Here is a 26,123-nt window from a genome sequence, read left to right as displayed (position 1 = left end):
ATCTCAAAGAATTGCTCTTTTTTATATTGTTATTTTTGTAGTAAACCAAGCTGGAGAGACGGCTCTGGACACAGCAAAAMGAGTGAAAGCAGTCCAGTGTGAGGAACTGGTAAGAACTGAGCCTGGGGGCAAAGGCAAGGGGGAATGTTTRCTTCTTTAAAAATGGGATCTACTTAATATATCACTACCACTGTATCTCACACGTGGTATTGTTGCCAGCTGGCTGTGTGCTGAGCTCAAGGCCCTACCACAGGTGATTATTTTCTTATCTAAAACACAACAGTAATTTTCTTTGTTTAAGAAAAGAATCTTTTTTTCTAGTGGCAGTACTAGTTACTTTAACCAGTGTATTTGAAGACCTTAAATACTGGAGGGTCAGATGTACCAATAAATACATCATTCATGGAAATTTGGGCTTCATCACCTCAACAGTTCTTAGAGATTTTTAGATCAGGAGTACTAAACAACCCCTGTAATATTAAAATAATCAAGGCCTTTTAGGTCTGGATCTTTGTCTTTTCCTGCCTTGGCTTTTATCGGGACAGATAGTTCAGGGACAGTGAAAATCTTCTTACAAGAAGAATTTAAACAACTTAAAATTACCCTCCTCAGAAGCAAAAGTGTGATGTCTGGAAGTTGGTATATCAAAAGATGTAGAACACCAGCTTCTGTGGGAGTTTGTCCCTCTCCTGAACATGATCAAAGTGAAAACCTCCTGGAATTTTGAGAGTGTATGARGGATGTTAACAAACACCTCTCAAAAAGTGGTATTCGAGAAATAAAGGGGTCAAGGATTTTCCCAGGTACTCCTGGGAAGCATTTAGCCAGGAATAAAGATTCTACATAAGACCAACAAGCTTGTTTGTTCTTGCCCCTCCAAGGTGCCACCAGCATGTATGTATTTGGTAGGCAAGTGAATTTAATTACTATCAAGGTATTAAAAAGTTAAAGTACTGTGGCAGTTTCACATTAAAGACAAAACCAGGAGAATTTATAAAACAGTTGTCACTTGCTACTTAACTCTATTTCTTCTTTTTTTTCTTCATTTTGATGATCCAAGGGTATCTACTTTTGCTTTGCAGCTGGTAATTTTAATGCCTTTCCTTTGACAATTGAAAGTTCTTGTCATGAATTAATTATTGAAAAATCAAAAGARCTTGTCCTTCACAAATCAAAGAAATTTTCCATGTTTCTGGGGATGCAAGTCAGCATTTTGCTATGGTTGATAAGGTGGGACTGATTCCTCAGTCACTGCCGTGTCTGCCCTGCAAGTGCTGTTTCCAGTGGTTGGTTCRAGTGTTCTGTCAGCTGGAGAACAGATCAGCTGTGCAGCACAGAGTTGGGATGGATTGCTTTTATCTTTATAKTATCTCTTTAATAAAGTGACATCTGCCATTAATGTGGACCAACTGGCTTCATTACAGAACAAACCATCATGTGGATGTTATCAGTGAGCTTATCTAGCAGTTAATTGTTTAGTTATTGTAATCCAAATTCCATTAATACCTCACTGATTATTTCACTTGACCCTCATAGAGCATTTATGCCTTTTCTCCTTTATTTTTTTTTTAATTTTTGAAGAGGAAAATGCTTTCTGCATTTTTTTCCAAAAGCAGCAATGAGATAAGGTTAAGACTGAAAAAGAAACATGAATGAGCACATAGTTTGCCGTGGGCAATAAAAAGTACAAGATAAATAACTAGGTGTTTGCATTATGATAGATGTACTAAAATCATTTCTGCTGCATAACTGGAGTCTTTACTGTGTAATTAAATTCAGTTTCAGCTCAAGTGGGTTCATGAATACTTGCATAACAGATTGGAAATACWTTCTTTATTCCAAATTTTATTTCAGGAAGACGGTTGAAGGCACTCCTGAATCACCTAGTATCAAGTAGACTGCATTTCAAAGGATGTGAAGGAATAAATAATGATGGAAAATCTAGGCGTTGAAAAGGAGAATTTATCTCCTCAGAATAACCATGAMCTGCTCTCTCCCTTTTTTTGCTGATCATTGAGGTTGTAGTTTTTTAAAGAATGTGAAATACATTATTTGGGCTAGCACAGTCAAGGAATTTTGTGCTTAAGGCATATTGGCATCATCCAGTGAGAGAGAGAGGGGTAAAATATTTAAATGAAGGATTAATACCTTTTCATTTGACTCAAGTACAAGGATTGTGATTTTGGAGCCACAGCAGTTGTATGTACCAAAATTTATAAATAGGTTTTGCCTTTCCTTTTTAGAAAGGAGGGCTTCAGATAAATWCTGCATTTTTGGACATATCTTCTCTTCATGTCATCTTTTTAAATGCTTGTCAAACATGGCAAATTCTGTCCATTTTGAGAAAATCTTTCCTTTTTTCTTTTATCTGTTTTTCTGTACATCAAACTTATGAAGGACATTTGTGTGATCACCCTGAAAGTGCTTTGCTCTTTTTTTAATCTGKAAATGTTTTAAACTTCAAAATATTTCAGTTTATTTCTTGCCATTAGAAAACTGACTTAGCTAACACCAAAAGAACAGCAARTATTTTAACAAGAATTTTTCTTTCTTTCAGCTTTCTCAAGCCAAGGCAGGAAAGCTGAACCCACACGTCCATGTGGAGTATGAATGGAATCTTCGGCAGGACGAAATYGATGAAAGTGATGATGACTTGGATGATAAGGTAAGTGTGAGTTACTGACACAGCTTTGTACAAAAACTGTCCACATTTCTGCTCCCTGGAAATAAATGGTAATTAGGGACCCACTTTAACTTTTCTTTTCTTACTGATATTTTTAGGGAAAAAAACCCTAATTCTGAGGCCTCTGTTAAAGACTGCCAAGTGCTTTTTGAGTATACTTTGTCAACCTAGTTATTATGGATTGCTTCAGAAGTTTGACTTTGATGAGACATACTGTATARTACAAATCAGCAAATCTGGACTATTTTGTCGTTTTATCCTCTACAGAATTCTAGGCTGTTAAATTTTAGTTGGAAGAAATTCAAAGCTTACATACTTAATTTTTTTCCGTAAATTAGTTAAAAACCTAGTTGTTGAATAAATAACTCTTTTTCACAAACCATGCTGTGATATTTATTCCTGTTTTTTTTTAAAGAAGAAGTAATGGAAAGGCAAAACTTGAGGGCATAGAATAATTTCCATCCTAGAGCATGTGAAAAATTAGCCTCAGTGTCCTACTTTAGCAAGTCAGTTAATTACTGTGTGGTCTATTTCTGCAATAAATGCGAATACACCTCTCCTATTTTATATAAATGCTGCAGAAAGAAATGTGGACAATTTCTCATTATCTGTGACACTTGGGACTGAAAAATTCAGAAGCCAAAGTAATTTACATGTCCTCAAGGACAGTAGAGAACAAAATAATCATCTGTGTGAGGAGCCTCAGGAGGATGATGGATGCTGTGCTGGAGATAATAACCTGAACCAGAGCTGCAGGGAAACAGATCGTGCTCCATATGCGCCCATTAACGTACAGCAGGAAAAAACTGATGTGTAAAATTTCTTCAAAGAGCAATTAGATGTGTTTAAAAGAGCTGTATCATGGATTATATTGCTAGTTCAGGCACCCAATAAATCTGGTCTGTCAGAAGTGTTTGTTCATTTGTACTAGTGCATCAGTGGGGTAATATACTTGATACTTGAGGATAATTGTCTGCTCTGAGTAACGTGCTATATGCACTGAAAATTACTCTTATATTCTAAAACTTGCTAGGCTTTTAYTGATATTTTATTTAGTATATTATTCATGTGTATCTCCTGCATTAAAACTTAATTTTGTGTACATGATGATTTGTTGATGCTACAATCTTAATTTTCATTTAGAAGAGAGGACCTTTCAGGTTGGATTGGAAAAAGGGAGGAATGGGGGCTTATTTGTCTAATAAAGAAAATAACTAAGCTCACATTCACCAAATTATGTTCTGGTACATTATTTTCCAAACATATTAACTATAYTTAGTGTTAAGACAGCTGTATCATATCTTTGTTTTTCCATTCACAGCCTAGTCCTATAAAAAARGAAAGATCTCCAAGACCCCAAAGTTTTTGTCACTCTTCAAGCATTTCTCCCCAAGACAAACTGACTCATCCTTCATTTAGCACTCCCAGAGAYAAGCAAAGACTCTCCTACGGAGCTTTTACCAACCAAATCTTTGCTTCTGCAAGCACAGACTCACCCACCTCTCCAACCTCTGATGCTCCTCCTCTTCCTCCTAGAAATGCTGGCAAAGGTAAGTGTGTCTCYAAACTACACTTGCAGGCAGTGATTTTCCCACTGTTGCCCTTCCTTTAACCAGGGACTTTGCCATGTTTCAAGATGCAGTTTGTTTTTCTTATTGATGCATTAGTGTGGTACAATGCTTGTTCTGAACTTAAAAATGGTGGGGTGCACTTTGTAATAKACTCATTCATAACACTGAACATGAATGGCTGAGGAATGAACTAATACTCTGCTAAATTAAAGATCATTTTATGAGACAGCTGCAGTTCATCATGATGGTTTGACCTAGATATCTCTAATCTTCAAGTTTAGAGGATATACTTACAGAATATAACTTTTTATTGTGTTATAATATGTACAGGTCTACTTTTTAGGACAAAGAAACCCTTAATTGCTTTTTACATATTTAATTTAGAAATTAATAATTTTATGTGTTTTTATGGTGGACTTGTTAGAGAAATCTTGAGTTTTGATGAGTGTTACAGTATAGTTTAACACTTCAGCACTTACGCTGATTCTCCCTTTCGTTAGCACTATTATATCTTCATTTCTCAACTGGTAATTGACTTTGTTTAGGAAAAATGCAGAGATGCTCTCACCTGCGTGTGAAAGAGTAAAAGGGACAGGACAGTATTGCCGTCAGGTGTTTGCTTTTACATGATTCAGGTGCTGTGCTTAAGCACTACTGTTCCATCAGTCTTTGTCATGCACTGGCAACTTTCAAATGGATCCCTTGGCTCTCTCTTTTAGAAAGTTTGTTTCCCATTATGAGGCAAAGTGATTTTTCCAGGGTTTGCATTTTTCACATGTGATTTTGTAATTCAGTTTCACGGGGACTCAGTTGTATTCCTTGTAATTTTACTATGCTGACCTGCTTGTAGATATTACAAGATTCTACTGATTCCTTCCACTCTCCCTTTTACATGCTCTGTCTCATAGTCTGCTATGGATTATTCATTGCAAACAGTGTACTGGYTTAGATGTTTCTTCAGTCTGACCTAGGATAACTTCTTTTTGTCATAAAGTTGGAAGACTTGGCAATTAATCATGCATCCCATTTCCTGAAGAAGGTTAATGAGGTTGTATCTGGTGTCTGTACACACTGTTTAGTATGTTGTCAGTTTTCAATGGATTATAATGAGCATTATTTCTTTGTCATTATATAGTGGAGCTCTCATACAGACTTACCTAGAAAATTGTCTTTTTCTCCAGGAAGGGGAATATTTATGTTCGTGTTTCATTCTAAATATGTATTTTGGTTTCTGAAATGTTAGGCATTTTCCTAGGTCTTCCTGGAAGTTCCTTGGTGTTCCTAGGCCAGGGAGTCATCACAGCACCAAACTACTCAGAAAGAATCGAGGCATTGAGTTCTTATGTGTTTTCATGTCAGAGATTATGCAAAGAAATCCTTATTTACATTACAATGAAATMATATCACAAAATTGCCTTCTAATGTAACATTAACTGCTTCATCAGAGTGGAAAACGCCTGATTCACAGGGTAAGTCAGGGAGAAGTTGAATGGAACTGCTGTTACATTAAAGTCACTATGCTTTTCTGCTTCAAACATGCTGAAATTATACAGTCTGTGARYGATGCYGGAGTTTTGGTTGATATCCATTCAACAATATTGTGAAATTAGAAGTTTCCATTGTATACATGTATTACAGGAATAATTCAAGACTCAGAGGATGGGGGAACAAAGTGACAAATGAATAGGACAATTCATCAGTGTGGAAAGGTTGCTATAGATGCATCATTTCAGATGCACTTAGGATTCGTTTTAAACTGTGCTGCCCCTTGTTATCTTGCCACTTCCAGCTCTCATATTGTTTAGAACATGTTTAGATGAAGCAGAGACTTTCCTTCCATAAGACATTGTTTATATATTATGTTTATATATCTGAATTTTGAAATTTTGAAACAGAGTTAATTTTTTTTTGTGTAGAAAAATATAAACCTGTAGCATTTATCTCTTTTGAGTTTTGAGTATATCCCTTACACTGAAGTTTAACACACAATTTTACTTAGCAGATGGTGTGTTTTTGTTTTAAAAGTTCATTTTAATATCTTACTTGAGTTTAAGACTATATGAAAACATAGTGTTAGTTTTTTTCACGTAGTGTTACTCTTGCTCCCTAAACAGCAAGAGTGGCAAAAACATTGAATCTGTATTTAAATTTAAGATTACCTTCTGGCCCCAAACATAATCTGTCATTGTCCCTGCACTGCTGTGAGGCCCTGGCAGACAGCATGGGTCCCTGCTAGGGTATGAAGTTGGTAGGGAATGGATAGCTGTTGGGTCTCATTTCAGAAGGAGCCAGATGATTTTTGAATTTCATGGCTTTTAATCCTTTGGGACATGCAGATGAAACTGTCTTTCCAAAACGTGTTTTATTTTTAATGAATCCCCTTCCTGTAGTCCTCTGTAAGCTGGTTTCATTGCCCAGTGAATTCCTGGGTAGAAAAGTTCTGTGGTGTTCCTGTGGGGCTGCAGTGGTCGGGAAGCCACCCCACTGAACCTGTGCTGGGTAGAGAAGGTAAATTTAGAGGAATTTAAAGCACATGTCTCTTGCTTATGGTTTTCATTAAACATGCTGGCTAAAAATAATTGTATAGGTAGAATAGTTGGAGGGGGTGATATGGGTATGTTTAAGTTTCTCCATAATTGTTACAACTCATGTCCAGATTTTCCAGTTTGATAACTTTTCAAAATATTCCTAAAAATGCAGCAAACTTCATGTATTTTTCTCCACACTGTCTCATTTGTGGATACATCTTTCTGCTCTCTCTGCTACAGATTTAGTTCATCCTTACAATGAAAAGTATAGAATGAATTCAGTGGCTGCCTGAGCCAACCACTGCCTTTTTTAATAGTTTATCTTAGCTTAGTCAGGTTCAGCTTAGTTCTGTTGTGAGTCAAATCTTTAGATTTTAACATTCTGAAAATCATATTTTTTATTGTTCATTCCAGCTTACATCTGCATGCTTCCGGACATCTAGCAGGTCTTCTGCCTATTGCTTTACAAAGCTTTCAAAAGAAAAAAGAATCAGTATTTAAGTAGTTTCATGGCTCGCCACAATAGCTAATTAAAATTTTGAACAACCTTCATTGCAAATCCAGTATGAAGGTAATGTTGCTAACTAGTTTTGGAGGAGTGCTAGGCAATCTAAGTCAGGTTTCCTTCACTTTAGCTGAAAGCTAATTGCTTTTTAGTGGTTCTGCCTATTTACCCCAGATAAACATGACAGTCAGGGACAAATTCTGTAYCATGAAGTTTAGATCTTTGATACCTACAAGTTTGCATATTTTGCACTCTGTCTTAGCTCTAACATGAAATACATAAACCCAAAGGCATTTCCTTCRTGGTTCCAATCCACTGCTGCAGCAGACACTGTCATATCATCTGCTCCTTCACCAGATCAGACTCAACTTCTAACCAAATKAGTTTATTTGAATTTACTAGTAACTTCTAGAAGCTGTCTGACTGCCTTGCACGCAGGATCAGGAATCTTCTTGGGTTTACTAAGTCACTTTGAGCATGTACCAACATTGCCCTTCAGCTTTGGTGGTTTTTCTGTGGCTGGTGGTCGTTTCAAGGCCCTGCTGGAKGGAAATTGTACAGGTCTCCATGTCTGGGTCGTTACACTAAACAAACCAAGTGTATTTTACCTTATCTGATTGAAGAGTATTTTCATTCTCCTGGGGTTCAAGGTATCCTTTCATCACACTAAATCTTCTCTGTAYCTTTGCTGTTTAAATCGACTTTCTGAAATACAACTGACTGGAAGTGTCGGGACAGCAGTAAAATTTGCTGTTTCTACTGAAAATACCACATCAAAGAATCCTTTGGTCCTACTTATTTTTTTCCTGATTGTATCATACATATCCTGACATGGCAGGTATTACACAGTCTCTACTACCATTTGCAACTGAAGTCCTTAATTTACAGCACAAAYGTATTTATTCTCGTTTCCATTACCTCAGCCTTTGAGGTCATCATGTTTCTTCTGAATGGTTTCAGGATTTTATGTTTCTCTTGCATATCCTTGGAGACTTTTTTTTTTTAGTATTCGTATAAATGTGTTGTACATTTTGATTAAATAATGCTATTTATCCCACTAAGACTTTGTATTTTTYAATACCRTARTAGGAAGRGAARGCTAACTGGTGACTGTTGGTTTCARGGRCTCTTCTATTTCTGAATCAACCCAAAATACAACATTCTTTAATATAAATTTTGTATTTTTCTTTTAAAACTAAACCTTTCTTTTTAGCATTAATTATATAATGTACTTCAAATGCTAATGTTGAATCAATGTATATTCTTAGCTTTCTTACTCGTTGATCATGATCATTTTGTCTTTAATTATACTCTTATTTTCAGTACTGAAAATATATGATCTGAAGTAAGACAAACTGAAGAAGACTTTTAGTAATATCTATGCAAAAAGTCACTCATGAGAAATTTAAAAATAAGAATAGCAACACTTTTTAATGAAAATGCTATTTTTAATTTAAGTTACTTTCCTTTGCAGTGTCCATTCTACCATTAGCTGGAAATCTGTTTTTTCCCTCTCTCTCATTAAGTGGTAAAAAAATTACATGTGTGAGGTTTTTATACCCTAAACTCACCATTTTTTGATTGAGTGGCAACATCTTTGCATGCTTTCACAAGTACACAAAGGAATTGTTACCCACTAACTGCCCAAACCCTGAAGGGCAATGATGAACTATTAATTGCAGACCTTACCCAGTTACTTACCTTAGTACAATAATTTTGAGATTATTTGGTCTGTTTAYGCATGAAATCCTGATCTTGGTAAACGACAAAGTGATAGAAGATGACAGCAGTTACTATTGTAAGCATTTGCTTTCCAGTAACTGAGGTAAAGAATGCCCAACAAAAGCAAAATGAAAATCTTCCAGGTCAACTTTTTTGAGTTTTCTTCTTGGTTTTTGGGGTTTTTTTTGCTTGTGTTAGGAAAATGTCCTTTATGAAATGTGATCTTCTCAGCTATGTGAGAAATCATGACTTAAACATCTGTGGAGGGGAAATGTCTGGCTCAATTGCTGCCTGGTTAGAATCACAAAATACCTTTGATCCAGTAACTACTCTGATTATTGCTTAAAGATACCTAGTCAGCCTTGAATTAAGAATATCACACAAGAATTGTTTTGAGATGTTGGTTTTACACACAGCTTTATGTGTGCACGTGTGTATATACACAGACATGCAGTTGCTGAGATGAGCAGCCCCAGTGACGGCGCAATGGGAGCTCTCCAGTGTGATGCTCAGGAGTGTTTCCTTAACCAGGGGAGCCTGGGGACAGAGAAAGCTGCAGGAGCCACAGCAGCTGAGGGGACCTGGCCAGGGACAACGGTGGCTGAGCCCAGAGATGTGCAAAGAAACTCTTGGAGAGCACCACGAACAGTGCCAGTGAGCAGAGCATGGTGTGGCAGTTTGGATGGGAATTTGCATGGAATGGCATCCAGGAGGGGGCTGTGACTGTGCCAGMCTGAGCAGGGAGCAATGGTGTCTGCCACTGAGTTATCACTGCMCATTGAAAGAGCTTTAAAGTAGATTTGAAAGGGGAAAGGGGTAAAACCAGGCTTGCTTGAGATAACCCTGGGGGCAGCACAGGTTTGAGGCAGTGTGTGTACCAGTGAGGTCTTTTGTGTCTCAGTGCAGCTGAGGGATGGGGAGCCCTGTGGCAGCAAAGACACAAGGTATGGCAATGCCTCCAGTGATGTAGAAATTTGGGCTTCTCCCCTAAAAAAAGGTGATCAGTATCCCAACTGAAGTGCATCTACACCAATGCACACAGCACAGGCAACARACAGGAGGAGCTGGAAGCCACTGTGCAGCAGGWAAAYCATGAYATAGCTGCCATCATGGAATCATGGTGGGATGACTGACACTGTTTAGATGGGACAGGCARGGAAGGAGAGGCAGTGGRGCAGCCCTGTGTGTTAGAGACTGTTTTGAGCATCTGAGCTGAATGATGGGGGCAGTAGGGTCAGATGTTTATAGGTGAGAATCAGAGAAAGGCCAACAGGCAGATACCATGGTGGGACTCTGTTACAGACCACCCTTCAGGGTGAAGAGGCAGATGAGATAYCCTCTAAGCAGCTTGGAGAAGCCTCACAATTGCTGGGCRYTGTTCTCTGGGGCAGGAATGTCTAGGATGTGYCTGGAGTTCTGGAAGAGAACTTTGTCTCAGCTGGTGAGTGAGCCAGTAAGGGAATGCACCTGCTGTTTGTGAGAAAGAAGGATGTGTGGGCTATCTGGGGCACAGCAATCGCAAATTCTTGGAGAAGTAAGGAGAGGGATCAGCAGAACTGCCACCTTGGACCTCTAGGGGACAGATTTTGCCTGTTTAAGAGCCTGGTTGACAAGAGTCCCTTGGGAGACAGTGTAGAAGGAGTGCAGCATTCCCCAAGAAGGAAATCCCAAAGGTACTGGAACAGAGATGTGGTTTAGTGCTGGTCTTGGCAGTCCAGCTCGGTGATCTCAAAGGTCTTTCCCAACCTAAGTGTTTCTGTGATACAGTATCTTTTATAATAATTGTACAGACAGTCCATTCATCATAAGGTCTTGTRTTATTTCCAGTTATTTCCATAAACTGATTTAGATTCAAGAACTTTCCCTATGTTTTTTTTTATTCAAAGCGTGATGCCACTTTATGCCTCTTTCTGAAAAGATGTTTTGAAATTTTCCTTTATTTTGTGTTTATTTGAAAATGAGTTACTTTATATTTCAACCATGTAATCATTAGTGTATTACTTTTATATTCATATTTATTCCTTCTGTGAATTTAATATAGAAACAAATGCTGAGAGTCTGAAACTGTGATTTGTAATACCTTAAACACCTTTTCCCTGTGRCTTTTGTATGTCATGAAAACTATGAAGTGATGTTTTTCAACTCCTATGTGATGTCTGGATTAATACAACTAATGTGAAATATAAAACATGCCCATATAATTTTAAGGGGTTTTTAAAATTCTGCTGTATTTTATTTTTATAGAGAAGATTTCTTCCTCTTATTTGCAATTTAAATTACAAATTTTGCTTCATGTCTTAATTTTGATTTTTGCAATRAGCGCACAATACTATTTCGATGCATTTCCTCCATTTTTTTTTGTCTCTTTAAGCCGTTTTCGGATGGTTTGTGACTGCGGGGTGCAGTGCCGGCAGCCGCCGCCAGGGGGCGCTCGGACATTCCCACTTCCAGGCATTTCCCATTTTTCCAGTGGGAACAGTGCGGTGCCAAATGCGGGGACAGCTGCTCGGACATCCCGGCTGTGTTTGCCACGTGCTGTCACAAAAACGATCCCCCTCACCATTCCCAGATACGCTCTGAGTTACATCACAAATCAAAACAACTTCTCATTCGTGTTTCGTGAAGCAAATAAAGAATTGGTGACTTGTGGGAGTTTAAGGAGTTGTCCGTCAAAACTTAGCACAAGGAAAGTTGATTTAGGTTTCAGAAACGTCTCAATGCGTGGTTTTATCTTATTTACTAAAGCTCAATGAAGAAATTAGAATGAGAAAAGATAAGGATGCAAACTACAGAGCAATCATTAAATCACACTGGCATTTGACTTGTCAGTTAATGGTTTTTGAACTTGAAAGTAAACTGAGAGGAGCAATTGAAAAATATATAATTTGATTTACAAAAGTAACCAATTAATTAAGCCAGGCCCAAAATATCTGCTGGGCCTGTGATTGAGGGATTCTCCTGCATAGCAGAAGGCCTTCCAGGCTTGAATCTGGAAGATAATAGATTGAATTATTAACTCATTAGGGGCAGTTCTATTAAGTTTTTCTTCATTGCTTATAAGAAAGAGGGAGGACACCTGTCAAAAAGTATTTGACAAACAGATTCATGCTGACAGAAACATTGAAATTACTTTTGTCAGTGTTAAATGTTTCACCTAAGGATTTTTAACAAATATTATTTTTCACTGATTTCAGTATTTCTATGATACATAATAATTTGGGAAGGAGTGCAGGTATTGATCATTTCCAGGCTACTTATAGTGAATATTCATAAATATTTTTAAGGAAGGTAGCTCTAGTTTTGTGTGCTGCAGGGTAGGGTTTATGTCAAGTAACTAAAATAAGGTTTTGTCTCAAGTACTGTTCAAATAAGGTAGCTTTTCAAAAATAGGCAAGTTGGTTCTACAGCGCTGAAAAATAGACTGACAATAGACTTTTAATTTCAGGTATAAAAAGAGTTTGCTTTTAAAGTTTTATGTCAATTTTCTGCATTTATCCAGATTGATGGCAAAGCTGTCTGACGTGCAAAACTTATTGCAAAGTCATGACTGCAGTGAAATCTTAGTTGTTGGTTAGATTAAAACTAACAAAAAAAAAAAAAAGAAAAAACCAAAAAAAAACCCAACAACAACCCCCCTGGAGCTGTTCTAAGCTAATGTAGAACTAATGTGGGTAAGTGTTACAAGTAATTTCTTTGGGCGGTGGTGGCAGCTGACTCGAGCAGTCGTCCCCTCGCTGCCGGTTGTGCCCTGCTTTGTTTCCTTGAGCTTCTTATTAGAGACGCTTGTGAAGGTCAATGCTGAAGCTGATTAGGAAAAACTTGTCTTCCTGCTGGGTTATTCTGTCTTTCAASCTGTATCTGTTCCCATATTGTGTAAAATGTGCATTGTGTTGAATAATGCTTGTGCTAGCATTCAGAGGGAAATAAGTGTTTGAGGGTAGGGGTGACTGCATAGGCTCTTATAAGCGATGCTGCCACGAAATATCTAATCTTAGTCCCAGAAAAGACTTCACTGATGTTTATTTTATTAATACCATGTWAAACAATTTGCTCTTAAAATGCATAGTTTGATGTATTTTTCCACAGAAGAAAAGAAAAAAAGATGACAGAAAATCTTCTCAAGCTAAAAATCATATTTTGAAAGTGAAAGGGAAATCTGTAGGCATTTCTATTTCCYTCCTACCCCCTTCCATTTTATTAACAAAATTTGTATGGGATGGTTGGGATGGTCGGGAGGGCTATAAAACCTCCCCACATATTAGAACATATAGAAAGCGCTTTCATTCTGGTATAARTTAACAGCAGTTTTAATCCCATGTGCTAAATATTACTTAATTTTAAGATTTCATGCTGCTTTTTTTTTTTTTTGACAATGCCTAAAATTAGAAATCTTGGCGTGATTAATCCTGTATTTTTTAAACATAAGTACACGTGTCATTTTATTGTCAAGTTGCTTATATTCCCACAGCTGAGATGGTTAAAAATGTTGTGAACATGTCGTTTAATCTGAACAGTGTTTTGGCATGGCTTGTCTTTTTTATTTTAGTCTTTTGCTGCACTTCGCTGTGGGTCTGACTGTGAATTTTTCAGTGCTGCTTTGACGTTTATGCACATGTATTTGTAAGAAGGTTGTTTGTTATTTTGCAGGCCCACCTTCAACCCTCCCTCTAAGCACTCAAACCTCTAGTGGCAGCTCCACTCTTTCCAAGAAGAGACCACCTCCCCCACCCCCAGGACACAAAAGAACCCTCTCTGACCCACCAAGCCCACTACCTCATGGACCCCAGAATAAGGGCCCAATTCCTTGGGGTGAGTTTTGAAATGCAAAACAAAAGGGCAGGGGAAAACCTTTATGATGGCTGATATATGATCTTTGGTTTCTTTTTTACCTGGTGCTTGCTTTCCAATGATTGCAGCTTGATGTAACGTCAGCTCAGATAAATCAGCAGCTCTATCTTCTGTCACTCTGGCTTCCAGGCTGCTGCAGCCGAGTCTCACTCGAGAAAGCTGAAAATCCTCCCCACTCCCCTGGGGCCCAATCCAATCTCCTCCAGTGCCTCCCTCTCTGTGCTGTAGCTGCCCAGGCTCTGCCCTCACCCCAGTCCTGCAGCCACTGCTCTCCTCTGCCTCTGCCTGTGCCTCTGCTCTGCCCCTCCTGCTGCTCTGCCCCTCGTGCTGCTCTGCCCTGCTCACAAACACAGACCCCACTCACAAATGCCACAGGAGCTTCTTGCCTTGGGCTCTGGGCCACCCACACCTCTCCTGTAAAGTGTTCACACCTCKCTGGTGGGAATGTGTTGTCTTAATATGTATTTGGCTTTTGTGATGTTGTCTGTTCATACACAAATACTGATAGGTTTTCATCCTTCTACCAGCAGAAATTACACAGAAACAGGGCTTTTTAATTTTTTTTTAAACCAGGATAACTTTCTGACAGATTCTTTTTGGAAACCATTTTACAGACTACTCAGATYCTTCCTCTTTTGAATAAACATTGCTCTCTACAGTCAAATTCTCTTGGCAGCTATAAATCTCAGGCCCATGTAATTTGGTGTAATTTTAGTCTTAGTGGCAGGATTTCCACGAATCTGTAAATTTTTAAACTGGAATCCAGTGCTTACATAGGTGCATCATCCATGCAGTACTTATATCTCAGGAGAATCCTCTCTCTGCTCTATTGTGTAGCATAAACACACAATTGCTAGCCTATAAAATAAAAAAAAAAAATCCAGTCTAAGATCACCGTGCTTTTCAGCAAATTGAGTTAAATATARTAAATCATGGAGTACTCATGTGTGATTTAATCTAGGATTCAATATGAAGAATAAAAAGACTTTTTYTCAAGGAATACAAATAATGAAACCTTTTCAGTTCTCTACTTCTCAAGAGGTCTAGGACATGGAAAAAAAAAATGTTTCCTATGCTGTGGAATCTAACACCCCTGTACTACTATTTCAGAGGTAGTGAAGACATTTTGAAGAGCTTGGACTTTAAAAATGTAAAAAAYCCTGTATGGCATAGCACTGGTAGGATGAAAAGTGTGATAGGATTAGATGCTAAGCAAATGCCAACTTTTCTTAAAACACATTAGACTACAAATAAAGGAAGAAGGAAATATGAGGAAGGTGCAGGTGTGCAATTGAAGAGGAAGAAACCTGGAGCAGTAAAGCACCTTGTCAGAGAATAGCCAAAGAAGAATAKTGCTTTTTCTGTCTCTTCACTGCTYTTCAGGGCAGGCTAAACTTCAGTGGATGGAAGAGGGGCCTCCTCTCCCTGATTTCTTAGCTGAGATGAATATAAAAGCTTGTTTCAAAGTTCATTTGGATTTTTAAGCAAGTATTAAATTTTGTGTTCATAAAGGGGGAATTTTTTGTATCTGCCTTTGTGTTTTCTGCTTAAGAATATTTTCAGATGTTCACTGCTTTTCCTCTCAGAAGCTTTCTTCTGTGTTGTTRTATTTCTTGCTATGTTGAATTTCAGCATTTGTTTTCTAATCTGTGCATTAATTGAAGTTTCAAGCAGAGCAATCCTTAGCTTATGTCTAAGCAAATTGACTTACTATTCAAAGATGTTCTAAAAATGTCATTTAGATTATTTTGTATTTCCATAGCAACCGTGAGATATTTTTCCTTGCTTTATCTGTAGGATCTCCATGTTCACTGGTTTACCTTAGTTCCTTTTTTGCACCACTTCTAAACACAAACATATTTTTAGCAGGGCACAGCATGAGCCTTTTCTACTGTTTCATTTAGACATCAATGTGCCAAGAATGGAATTTAGAAAAATGTGTCATTCGTTTGAATGAGAAGTATTTTGTGTTCTTGGATCATTAAATGTCACTTTGCATCTATTTCAATGACAGAATTTACTGATGGTTGTTGAAGCTGGTTCCAAGATTAAGACATGTTGTAATAGGAGAGGCAAAGGGGGATGAAAGTCACTAAACCAAATGACTTGGTATCATTATACCTTTGAAATGGTGATGGCTAATGAAGAAAAGCTTTCTGCTGAAGGAGTCCAGAGCACTTGGGTTTGGATTTTGCTGCCTTTTGACAGGATTCTGTACACCCACGATCTTTTCTTTACCAATAGCTAAAGTGCAGGTTATGGGAACATGCAAATTAGTCGCTAAATCAGTAAAGGCTGTACATGTTCTTTATATAGGATAAAATATCAATCCTTAGAAATTTAATGTTTTGTGAGTAAAATCAAATTCATTGTGGTTTTAAAAAGATGTGCCTCATAATGCAAAATGTAAACATCTGTGATAAATTTATCTGGTACTGGCCTGCTGTATCTTCTTCTATGCTGAGAAAATTGAAACACTATTTCAAAACAAATGCCCTACAGCAATGTCATTCAATCTTCTCTTGCCAGGAGATGAGAGCTACCAGTGAGTTGTTTTAAAATGTGTTTTATGAAAGGTCATCTTGGATTATTTTGGTCCCTGCTGCTTTTTCAGCTGCAAAAGTATTAACAAAGAATAAAGTTATATATGGTCATTTAGATATGTTGTATAGAAGACACTTGGAGGAATATATGTTTTGCTTTAAGCTGCATCCTCTGCTGATTATATTTCAGTTGTCCTAATGATTTTTTTTTTTTAATTGTCCTCCTTTTCACCTCAGGTAATGATTTGGGCCCACCTTCAACTAAGGCTGCAAACAAGTTTGAGGGGATGTCTCAGCAGTCAAGGTAAAATCTGCATATATGAAGGCAAAGATGAAAATTTAAATAAATATAACTAATTTGTAAATTACRAAAGAAAAGCCTTTCATAGGAAATAAAATCCTAGCTATGTTTCTTCATTAGTTTTCTGCATGCCTTACTAGCATACAAATACTTTGGCTCCATTGAGCCTCCTACGCTTTGTTCCTCGCTGTTCATGCACAATCCATCCTTTGAGCGGGATGGACAGAACGACTTGTACCCRAATCTATCTGCTGCTCCTACAGAAGTGCTCTCCCAGCTGGGGAATGCTGCCTCASACCACAGTCCAGCAGGACAGAAGTTTTATTTTCATGTCTCCTGGCACTTTATTTTATCAGTTTCATTGTGAGATGTCCTGTCTGTAGCAGCAGTGTCACTCTGGGTACAGGCTGGCATYGAAGATGGCTCTGTAAGAGAGATTTCATCTCAGTCTTGCAGTTTAGCTGTTTTCCACTCTGTCAGGCTTATGTGCTGCCACACAGTCTGCAGTAACACGAACTGCTTTTAGCTCATAGTTCATCAGGTCTGTCCATTACAAGTGTCTTTWTCAATAGCTGGAGTTGTAAGGACAGCCACACATTGCTGTCACTTAGAGTTTGCTACTCCTCTATCTGTGCTGTGATTCCAGAGTCCTGAGGTTCAGAGCACGATAATTCCAGTAAACACCTGCTTCAGGCACATAGCCTTGCTTGACCACAAGTGTTTGGGATTGGCTGTGACTGGGTATGGATGTGTAACATCAAACAGGGYGCAGGAAATGATGTGTAGGAAGAGTTTCTGGACACCCCCAGACTGGGATCTGCTTTGTCAGGACAGGCRAGGGACCTGTTGTTGGTAGCACAGCTGGCTTCCCATGTTTGCTGAATCCATCCAACTGGCACRGGGCATTCAGGGGAAAAGTGGTGATGCTCCACAGTACAGAGAGCTGGGTCYATCCTAGGTCCTTGTCAGACAAGGGTAAAAGTGTGGTGTTTGTACTCCATGGCATTAGAGAGAGGCCGAGGTAGGAGCTGGGCTTTGATGATCTTTGCAGGCCACTTCCAACTCAGGATATTCTGTGATTCTGTGATTTATTGAGTCAAGACAGAGCTTGGCTGTTCTTTCAGTTTCATGTCATGATGTATTTTGGCTATTTAAAAAGCAACTAGAGGTTAAAATGTTTCATCATGCTCATTTTGAAATATTGGCTGCAGAGACAAGCAATACCAGAATCAAGGCTGGAGATGATGCAGGAGATTCTTTGCTGTGTTGAATGTATTTTGGCAGCTTTTTCACTCATTTTTCTTTTCTCATGTGTTTTGAGTCATTATTTTGAGCTGATACTGATTTTTATTTATTGTTTGATTTTAATACTTTTAATCAATTTGCTTTCTTCTGTTCTTCCACAGTCCTTTTCTATAAAAGTGACTTAGGTGTGCTTTTAGAGGAAAAATTTTGGTGAGAATAGCTAACACATATGTAATACAGGTTGACAGAGTAAATCATGTTGTTTTCCTACAGTTGTCAGTATTTCCTTGGAGTAGGAGAGATCTTGGCTCCTCCTGCAGCAGCAATGTGTGTGTRATACAATATCATACACGTGCATGATGTTACAAGGCATAGGCTCAGTCYTGGAAAACTTCAAAGCACTGACATAGGGCACAGATTATGTTTTGTATGCTTCAGTATAATTATTTTGAAGAACAAATTTTCCTTAATGTTCAGCATCTGCTCACAGAGTTGGTCTTTCAGCTGCACCTCTTTTCAGAGTACGATTTGCACGTACCATAGTTCATAGAATATATCTGCCCCATATCATTGCAGTTGTGTGGGGTTTGTATGTCTTTTTCTCTGAAAAAAAAAAAAAAACCCAAAAAAAAAAAAAAAAACAAAAAAACAACCAAATTCTTAACAGTGCTTTGAGGTTCAAGATTTATCCACAGACAAAGTGATTACATAAATGCACAATATATAGGGATTTTTTTGAGGTTTTTTATTTAAGAGTGTGAAGAAAAGAAAAATGAGAAATAAGTGTATTTTATAAGAGTTGTAAGCACTAATAATTCACATCTGTTGATTTAGCACTGGGACTGCAAAGACTGCACTTGGCCCTAGAGTTCTTCCCAAACTACCTCAGAAAGGTAAGAGATCTCTTTGTRGCTATTCTCATAATAATGTGGGTGACAGTCGATATTTGTTTGAAATATATGGATCTTTTCAGCAGAAGTTTTATTTCTAAAATGCCACAAASCATGAAAGCTTCACAATACTGAAAGGATTTTGGAAGATGGGAAGGTTTTCATTGCACTGAAATAAATACTCTTAGGGAGGGAAAAAAAAAAGCCCTATGAACTAATTGAAGCTGGAAGAGACCTCAGGAGATCTTGKGGTCCAGTCCAGCACCCAGAGCAGGGCCAACTTTCTGCCATAACAGCAGGTTGCTCAAGGCCATGTCCAGKYACATTTTGAGTATCTCCATGGATAACCTCTCTGGGCTTCTGTTTCTATCCTAAACCACTCTCATTGGTAAATTCTTCTTTTTTTTTCCCTAATATCTCTAAGTCAAATTTCTTGATATCTTGGAGCAAACTGTATCTGTGCCATGTTCTGGCAGTAGAGGTTGTGGTCAATGCAAAYACTTTGAAAAGAATCAGGTACTGTTGTTACATGTTCATTTATGTATCCGTGACAACCTTGCTGAGACCATCTACCCAGGGAACATCATTCTTTTATAAACTTTTTTTTTGTAGTCTCTTTAAACGCACACAGCAGGTTTTATTTCATTTTTTTTTAGTTGTTGCAGCAGCTGAATATAAAGTAGAAAGTAGACCTACTTGGTGGCTCTGTCTGAATACAGAATCCTTCAAAAACATGTTATATCTTTAATACTGGGTAGTCACAATAGAGCCTAAAGATCAGGAAATGCTGCTTGTCCARAATTCTGGAGCTAGATGCCTGAAATTGATAGTGCAAATAATTTTAACAGAAAAAGCAAATGTAAAATTTCAACTTCATTATGATTATCCTGATGTTATCATCTTTTGAAAGACACCAATGATGTGCTAGGGTGGCAATATGAAGGAAGTTAACACTTCCTTGATTTAAAATTATATAGGTAAAAGCTTAAGAAGGGCTAATTGAAGCACTTTGATGAGGGCTTCTATCAGGTTTTTCATATCACTTTTATCTCAGACCCATGTGGATGAGCAGTGTGTGTACAGTTGCTATGAGCTAAGTCACAGAGCCACATACAGGTATTAACACAGGCATTTTTTTAGAAGCAGACATCTGATAGTAATTATACAATTTCTTTCATGGAAACGATGCAAATGGGTGGGTGTTTTTGTTRTTTTGTTTTTTGGGGGTTTTGGTTTGATTGGTTTGTTTGTTTTGGTATAAGTAACCACAAATATAGTATGGAAGTGTTATTACTGCAGTGGGTGATACCCAGAAGGAGCGTTGTTGCTGTCAAATGTCAAGCCACCTTTTTGGCTGATAGAATATGATACTAAAGCAATGCTGATTGCTATAGGAAATTGTTCCTTCTAGTCAAAATGTGTTGGTTTTCATCATGGGTTATAACTTTTTTCTCTCCTATCCCTTTCATTTGTTTTAACATTAAGGTTGTTTGGTTTGGGGGGCTGTGGGTTGGGGTTTTTTGTGTGCCCTTATGGGTTTGTTTTTAAGGTAGATTTCAGTCAAGTTTTCTTAGGGAGCTTAGCAGTAGAATCAATAGATAACACTGAGAAAAAAAACAATTTGAAAATGTAGTTTAAATTTCCTTCCACCAAATCTGCAAAATACACATTTTAAAACTTTTCATCTTTATTAAATTGTAAATATATACAATAATAACATTTTTCTTAGTTTCAGTTTGAATGTCTATATTACAGTATATTCCATACAGTGCATAGAAATATGTGCTCACTCACTCTTTTGAGAGATTTTACAGGTACTAACCTTGAGACTCAGGTGTTTTCTTGTGTTGAATTCAACTGTATACATAAATAATTGTCATTACAAAGAMCTTTTGTTACAGTCACATCAATTGGTCCATAGGTGGTTTTGCAAAGTCTTTTATTATATTTAATACTTTTTGGTTTAGGTCCAAAAAGTGATCACTTTATTTCATTTTAAGTGGATAATCTATAAACTGACATCTAAGAACTGTTGGAATAAGCACTGCTGACTCCAGGAGGAGCAATTAAGTGAGACCTCAGTGAAYGAGGGTTATGTTAAGTCATATTACCTCGCTTTTGTCATAGATGAGGAGAACTTATGGGCAGTTGTAGGGCTCAGTGATCATTGATACAATTGCGGTTTTGATATGTACCTAACTTCTTTAATATTAAAATATTGAGATTGTGAAAAGCATTGTTCTGCTCTTTTCTTTTAGTGGCACTAAGAAAAATAGAAACCAGTCATCATCTTTCAATAGATAAATCCCATCAGCACATGGAAATGTTTCAGAAGCCYTCACTGTCCATCGATATACCACAGAAACCACAGCCTGGAGACTTGCCCCCAAAGCCTCTGCCTCTGGAATTAACTCAGAAACCTCAAGTGGGAGATTTACCCCCAAAGCCTGGAGAACTACCCCCAAAGCCTCAGCTAGGAGACTTGCCACCAAAACCACAGCTTGGAGACTTACCTCCAAAGCCACAAATGAAGGACCTTCCTCCAAAACCTCAGCTAGGAGAGCTGTTGGCTAAATCTCAAGGTGGAGAAGCAGCMCCGAAGCCTCAGCCCTCAGAGGCAAATCAAAAATCTCACTCCGTAGATCTTTCTCCAAACGTACAATCCAGAGACACCGTCCAAAGGCAAGCATCTGAAGAGTCTAATGACATAACACACACCCTGCCAGAAACCCCTGTGCCGCTTCCCAGAAAAATAAATATGGTAGGTATTACTCCAGCTCCTTGCAAWTATCCATGGAAGGCTTTGAAGTTAYTGTAGGACTTCCTGTACAATAAAGCTATTGGCTGGGATGGGGAATAAGGGGCTCTTTTTGTGCCCCAAAGCAGCTTCAGCAAATGGTGGGGGCTTACAGGACCTCATGTGWGCTGAAACAAATACTTGCAACACAAAACAATAATCTTGATAACATGACAGTGTATTTAGATTTATTGGGATTTATTTATTTATTTTATCTATGCCAGTCATAAYTGAAGGAATTGATGGTGTTCTCTGTTGCCTTTGCTCACTGGTCTGTGTGCCTTAGATAGTTAGAATATTTATATATTTGACTTTTGTAAGCTTTAGGAAGGGATGTTAGCACCTGTTGTCAGTAGATGCAAAATTTAAAGTTAATTATGACGAAGTATTAAATGTTCCTGGTGTGAGTATTTGATGTGCATGTGATTAGGTGGTTGGGATATAGGTTCAGATGTATTGACGAAGTGGCAAAATTGACATTTCTGCACCGTGTGTAGTAGCAGAACTGGAGCTTTAACTTGACTCCAACCTCAGTTCATCTTGCTGTTCGTCTTGCTAACCAGTGCAATTTCCAACAGAGGATTCTTAATGCATATGTAGATTGAGATAACTTTAGAAATGGCAGAGCTCTCTAAAGATTTTCATCATGAAGAATACATCAAAAGGGAGATGGCTTTGTTTGTCAGATTGGCTATGCAAAGCAGTACTGTAAAAAAGGAAATAAGACTTCATTCTAGTGAAATAGTGAAAGCAGAGGGTGAGTTCCTGCCTTGTGCTTGTCTGAGGAAGAGCCCTCTGGAGCCATCATTCTGCTTGGCTTCTGCATGGACTTGCCTTTAAGCTCCTGTCTGAGCTGACAACAGGGTCATTGCTTGGGTTTCCTGAGTGTTCTGGAAATAAAATATTACAGGGATCTGATCAAAAAGTGTTTGTTTACTTATGTACTTTTAAATATAAACAGGCAAATGATGCTGGTTGTTCTCAGCTACTTGTCACTTTATTAAAGAAAAGAAAGCAAATAATGGATTACCTGTTTGGTTATGTTTGATTTTTTCAAACTGCCATCCTATCGTATACAGTAAAATTCTTATGAAAGGTTCTTTGTTCTCCAAACTCAGCCATTTTCACATGTGCAGTAAATTAAATAGTTCCACTGTTGTGCAGTGATTGAAACGATTACATATATTCCCAGTATATATGTATAYCTATATCCCCAGGCTTTTGCACATCTTTACATGTACCCTTGTATCTGTTCTTGTTCAGTGCAGCCTTTTTTTCTCAAGTGATAATGTGCAAGAATTCCTCTTMTATGTATCTAGTCTCCAGTTTCATCCTCTGGCTTTATTTTCTCCACAAAGCTGGTGAAATCCTCATCCCAGCGAGCAGTGAGACCTACAACAGCAGCCACAGTGCTTGTGGGCACTTCTCTCTTGGGCTCCACTATTTAGCACTTCTCTAAATAGAAAAGCGTTGGTTTTTTTTTTAATTGGAAGTTTTAGAAAATTAATTGCTCAGAAATATAATTTTAAAATTCCAATTCTGATCATTTATAAGGAAATATAATTTTAAAATTCCAGAAATTCAATTTAAAATTATATTCAGAAATATAATTTTATAATTCCAATTCTGATCATTTATAAGGATTTGAAAGGCTATTTTTAGAGAAACAAAACTTTCACTGAATGCTTCTGAAATCACAMTGAGCACTTGACTGTTCTTTTATGTATATGTGGCAGTTCCTATAAAGGAGAAAAAAATACTTATTTTTAAAGAAAATRTAAAGTGTTGAATGTAAATAAGAGCATGGAGAGATTATTAATGATCACAGAATCTCATTGTTGTTCAGTTTTGAGCATAAAATCTCATGTTAATAAGCACTTGTTGGGTACAGSGAGTTGCTGGTGGGTATTTGTTTTTTAGTCACAGATTACATTTCCTGGAATTGCTTCCATTTCTTTACACACCAATGCCACAAACTGTTCTGGAACATGAACAAAATGTGTTGTGGAACATATGTGCTCTCTACATACCTATCCTTTTTTAAACCTTCTCACAATTAAATGCACCTTGGTCTTGAATTCTGCTTTTTGCTGCTCTCTGTGAAAGGAATTGAATGTTAACATCTGATGGAACCAGAGTAATTCCTGTCATTTTTCATGTGCTCTTCTTACAATCTGAGTTCCATACAATTCACTAAGTTAGATGAAGGTTAGTTTCTTATTCTCTTTATTGAAAAGACAGTTTTTACTTTGCAGAAGTCGTTGCTTCCCTTCATCACTGGAAGAATGATTGAGAGGGAGTGCTCTTGGTTTGTAAAGGTTCTTTGGAGTTGAAAACTGGGACTGTCCCCCAAGTACCCATTCCTATTGAATTTCCTAGTGCTAGATGACATTTTTGTTAAAATTATATGAATATATTTTTAAAAAGAGAGGAAGCATTCTTTGAAGTGACTTCTTACTGCAGCAAATCTCTGCTGTTAAAAAAAAAGCTCTTGATCTCAGATAACCTTTGGGTATTTTTGTTCATTTGTCTCGAGTATGGGGTTTTTTTTTTTTTAATTTCATGTTGTGTTAACTGCTTTCTCCCTTAAATCCCCTATAATTGTTATTTTTCTGTACCTTGAGTTTAGTGTGAGTGCTTTTGTCAGTCTGTCTGTTCTTATATTGAGCTGCAGGGAATTTTTTTTTGCCAAAACATGGAGGAATTTCAAATGGGTAGGTAACAGCAAAGTGAAGACTCCCTAGGAAATTTCCTCTGTGAAGTTAGTTTTGGCTCAAATTCCTCTAAACCTGCTGACTTTTTCCTTCATAGCCCTTCTGCTTCTCATCTCCTTCTGTTCTTCTTGGGGTTTTGTGTTCTTGTTATCTGATTACTTCCATTAAAAGAAGGAACTGTAGGTTTTGAAGAAGGATGGGTATGAAAATACAGGAAAATAAAGTAGCAAGAGTGTTTTGCTGTGCATATTGCTCGCTTGCTGTATTTGGAAATAATTTAAGTCATTTTCCYTGCCATAAGAAACATATGTTTGGGGAGGAGTCCATGGCTGAGGCTTTTTTCATATGAATTAGCAGTATGCAGCAAAGTATGACCTAGAAAATACTTGGACTCAGAATGGTAGAGCTCTGAGAATATCTAGTGTGAATTATCATCAGAAAATAGTACTGCCATCTGACATTAGGGTAAATTTAGTAAGAAATTGCTAACATTTGGATGGAAAAATCACTAAAAAAAATTTCAATCCTGTAAGCAGATTTGAAATCAAAGAATACTGTATTTTTGCRCTAGATCCAAAACCAAAACTATAAGGAATACTGGGATTTCAATGCAGCATTTTCCTCAGTCTTTACCTCTCTTGGAACATTTAGAGGAGACTGGATTTWATTTTGTGTGCATGGTAGTTGTTTTGATGAAGTGTGTATTACAGGAGAAAGAGGGTGTTTGCAGACTAGAACAATGTAAAGACATTATTTAAACTTTCTTCACCAGAGGAGGCAGAGGTTACTTAAGCCCTCTTAAGGGCTACATGTAAAGCACTACACATTAAGTTCTGTTTAGAGTTCTGAATTTTAAGAAAAAGAAAACCTACACCTGTGTAGGCAACTTTTTATTTTCTTTTTTTAATACTCTTGTTGAAGAAGAGTTTTTGTATTTCTGTATTCCCAATTGAAGGGAAAGTAATTGATACTCTTCACCTTTTTGTAAAACAAAACACAACTAAAAGGTAAAATTCTTATATATATTTGTCTCTGTTTCTCATGTCCTTCATCTCAAATTTCATTCTGYTTTTAGGGGAAAAACAAAGTTAGACGAGTGAAGACCATTTATGACTGTCAGGCAGATAATGATGATGAACTCACATTTGTTGAAGGAGAAGTAATTATTGTAACTGGTGAAGAGGACCAAGAGTGGTGGGTATGTATCTTTCCCTTTTACAGTTCCACCTAACTTCTTCATGGCTTTTACAGGAAAGCCTCTTTTTCCAAATGTGGAGGATTCTTTTTGATTGTAGGTGGTGGAGTTTATTTGTTTTTTGTTTTGCTTTGATTTTTTTTTTTGTTTCTTTTTTTTGTATTTTTTGGGGTTTTTTTTGTTTCTTTTGGGTTTTTTGTTTTGTTTTGTTTTTTTTGTTGTTGTTGTTGTTTTTTGGTTTGTTTTTTTCTGTTTGTTTGTTTGTTTATTTTTGCCTAAGCCAGCCCTTTAAACGTCTATTAGAGAAAACCTCTTATCTGGGACAGTCTGTTAGAATCATCCCCACTATGTTTAGCTTTATTGCTGACTCATACTGCACATATATACACGTGTCCCTCTCTGTAATGCACACAGCTTTTTATGAAATTAAGAAGTGGTGATTCTTACTTCATTTAACAAACCTACACCCTTCATGAAAATGAGATGAGATCTTCAGTTCACCCAAAATGTTAAGTTATACCTCCATGGRTTCCTGTAAATCTGAAGAATACTTTTTAATTGGTGCTATAAACTGATGGTTT

General features: G+C 37.4%; 1 protein-coding gene across 1 annotated transcript in view; it reads left to right on the top strand.

Annotated features, from left to right (window-relative positions):
• Window positions 1–26,123, top strand: part of ASAP1 (ArfGAP with SH3 domain, ankyrin repeat and PH domain 1) — a 78,695-nt gene that overhangs the window by 48,190 nt on the left and 4,382 nt on the right. The window contains exons 20-27 of the mRNA XM_057367574.1: window positions 42–109; window positions 2,558–2,665; window positions 4,005–4,233; window positions 13,657–13,818; window positions 16,638–16,704; window positions 18,781–18,839; window positions 21,095–21,597; window positions 25,423–25,545. Of these exons, the coding sequence (XP_057223557.1) occupies window positions 42–109; window positions 2,558–2,665; window positions 4,005–4,233; window positions 13,657–13,818; window positions 16,638–16,704; window positions 18,781–18,839; window positions 21,095–21,597; window positions 25,423–25,545 (1,319 nt within the window). The remainder of the gene's footprint in view (window positions 1–41; window positions 110–2,557; window positions 2,666–4,004; window positions 4,234–13,656; window positions 13,819–16,637; window positions 16,705–18,780; window positions 18,840–21,094; window positions 21,598–25,422; window positions 25,546–26,123) is intronic.

The sequence above is a fragment of the Malurus melanocephalus genome, unplaced genomic scaffold (assembly GCF_030028575.1).
Source record: "Malurus melanocephalus ecotype Western Australia unplaced genomic scaffold, MMel_1.1 scaffold_3, whole genome shotgun sequence".
Taxonomy (NCBI): domain Eukaryota; kingdom Metazoa; phylum Chordata; class Aves; order Passeriformes; family Maluridae; genus Malurus; species Malurus melanocephalus.
Note: the sequence above shows the minus strand (reverse complement) of the source record. Positions and strands in the feature narration are given on the sequence as shown.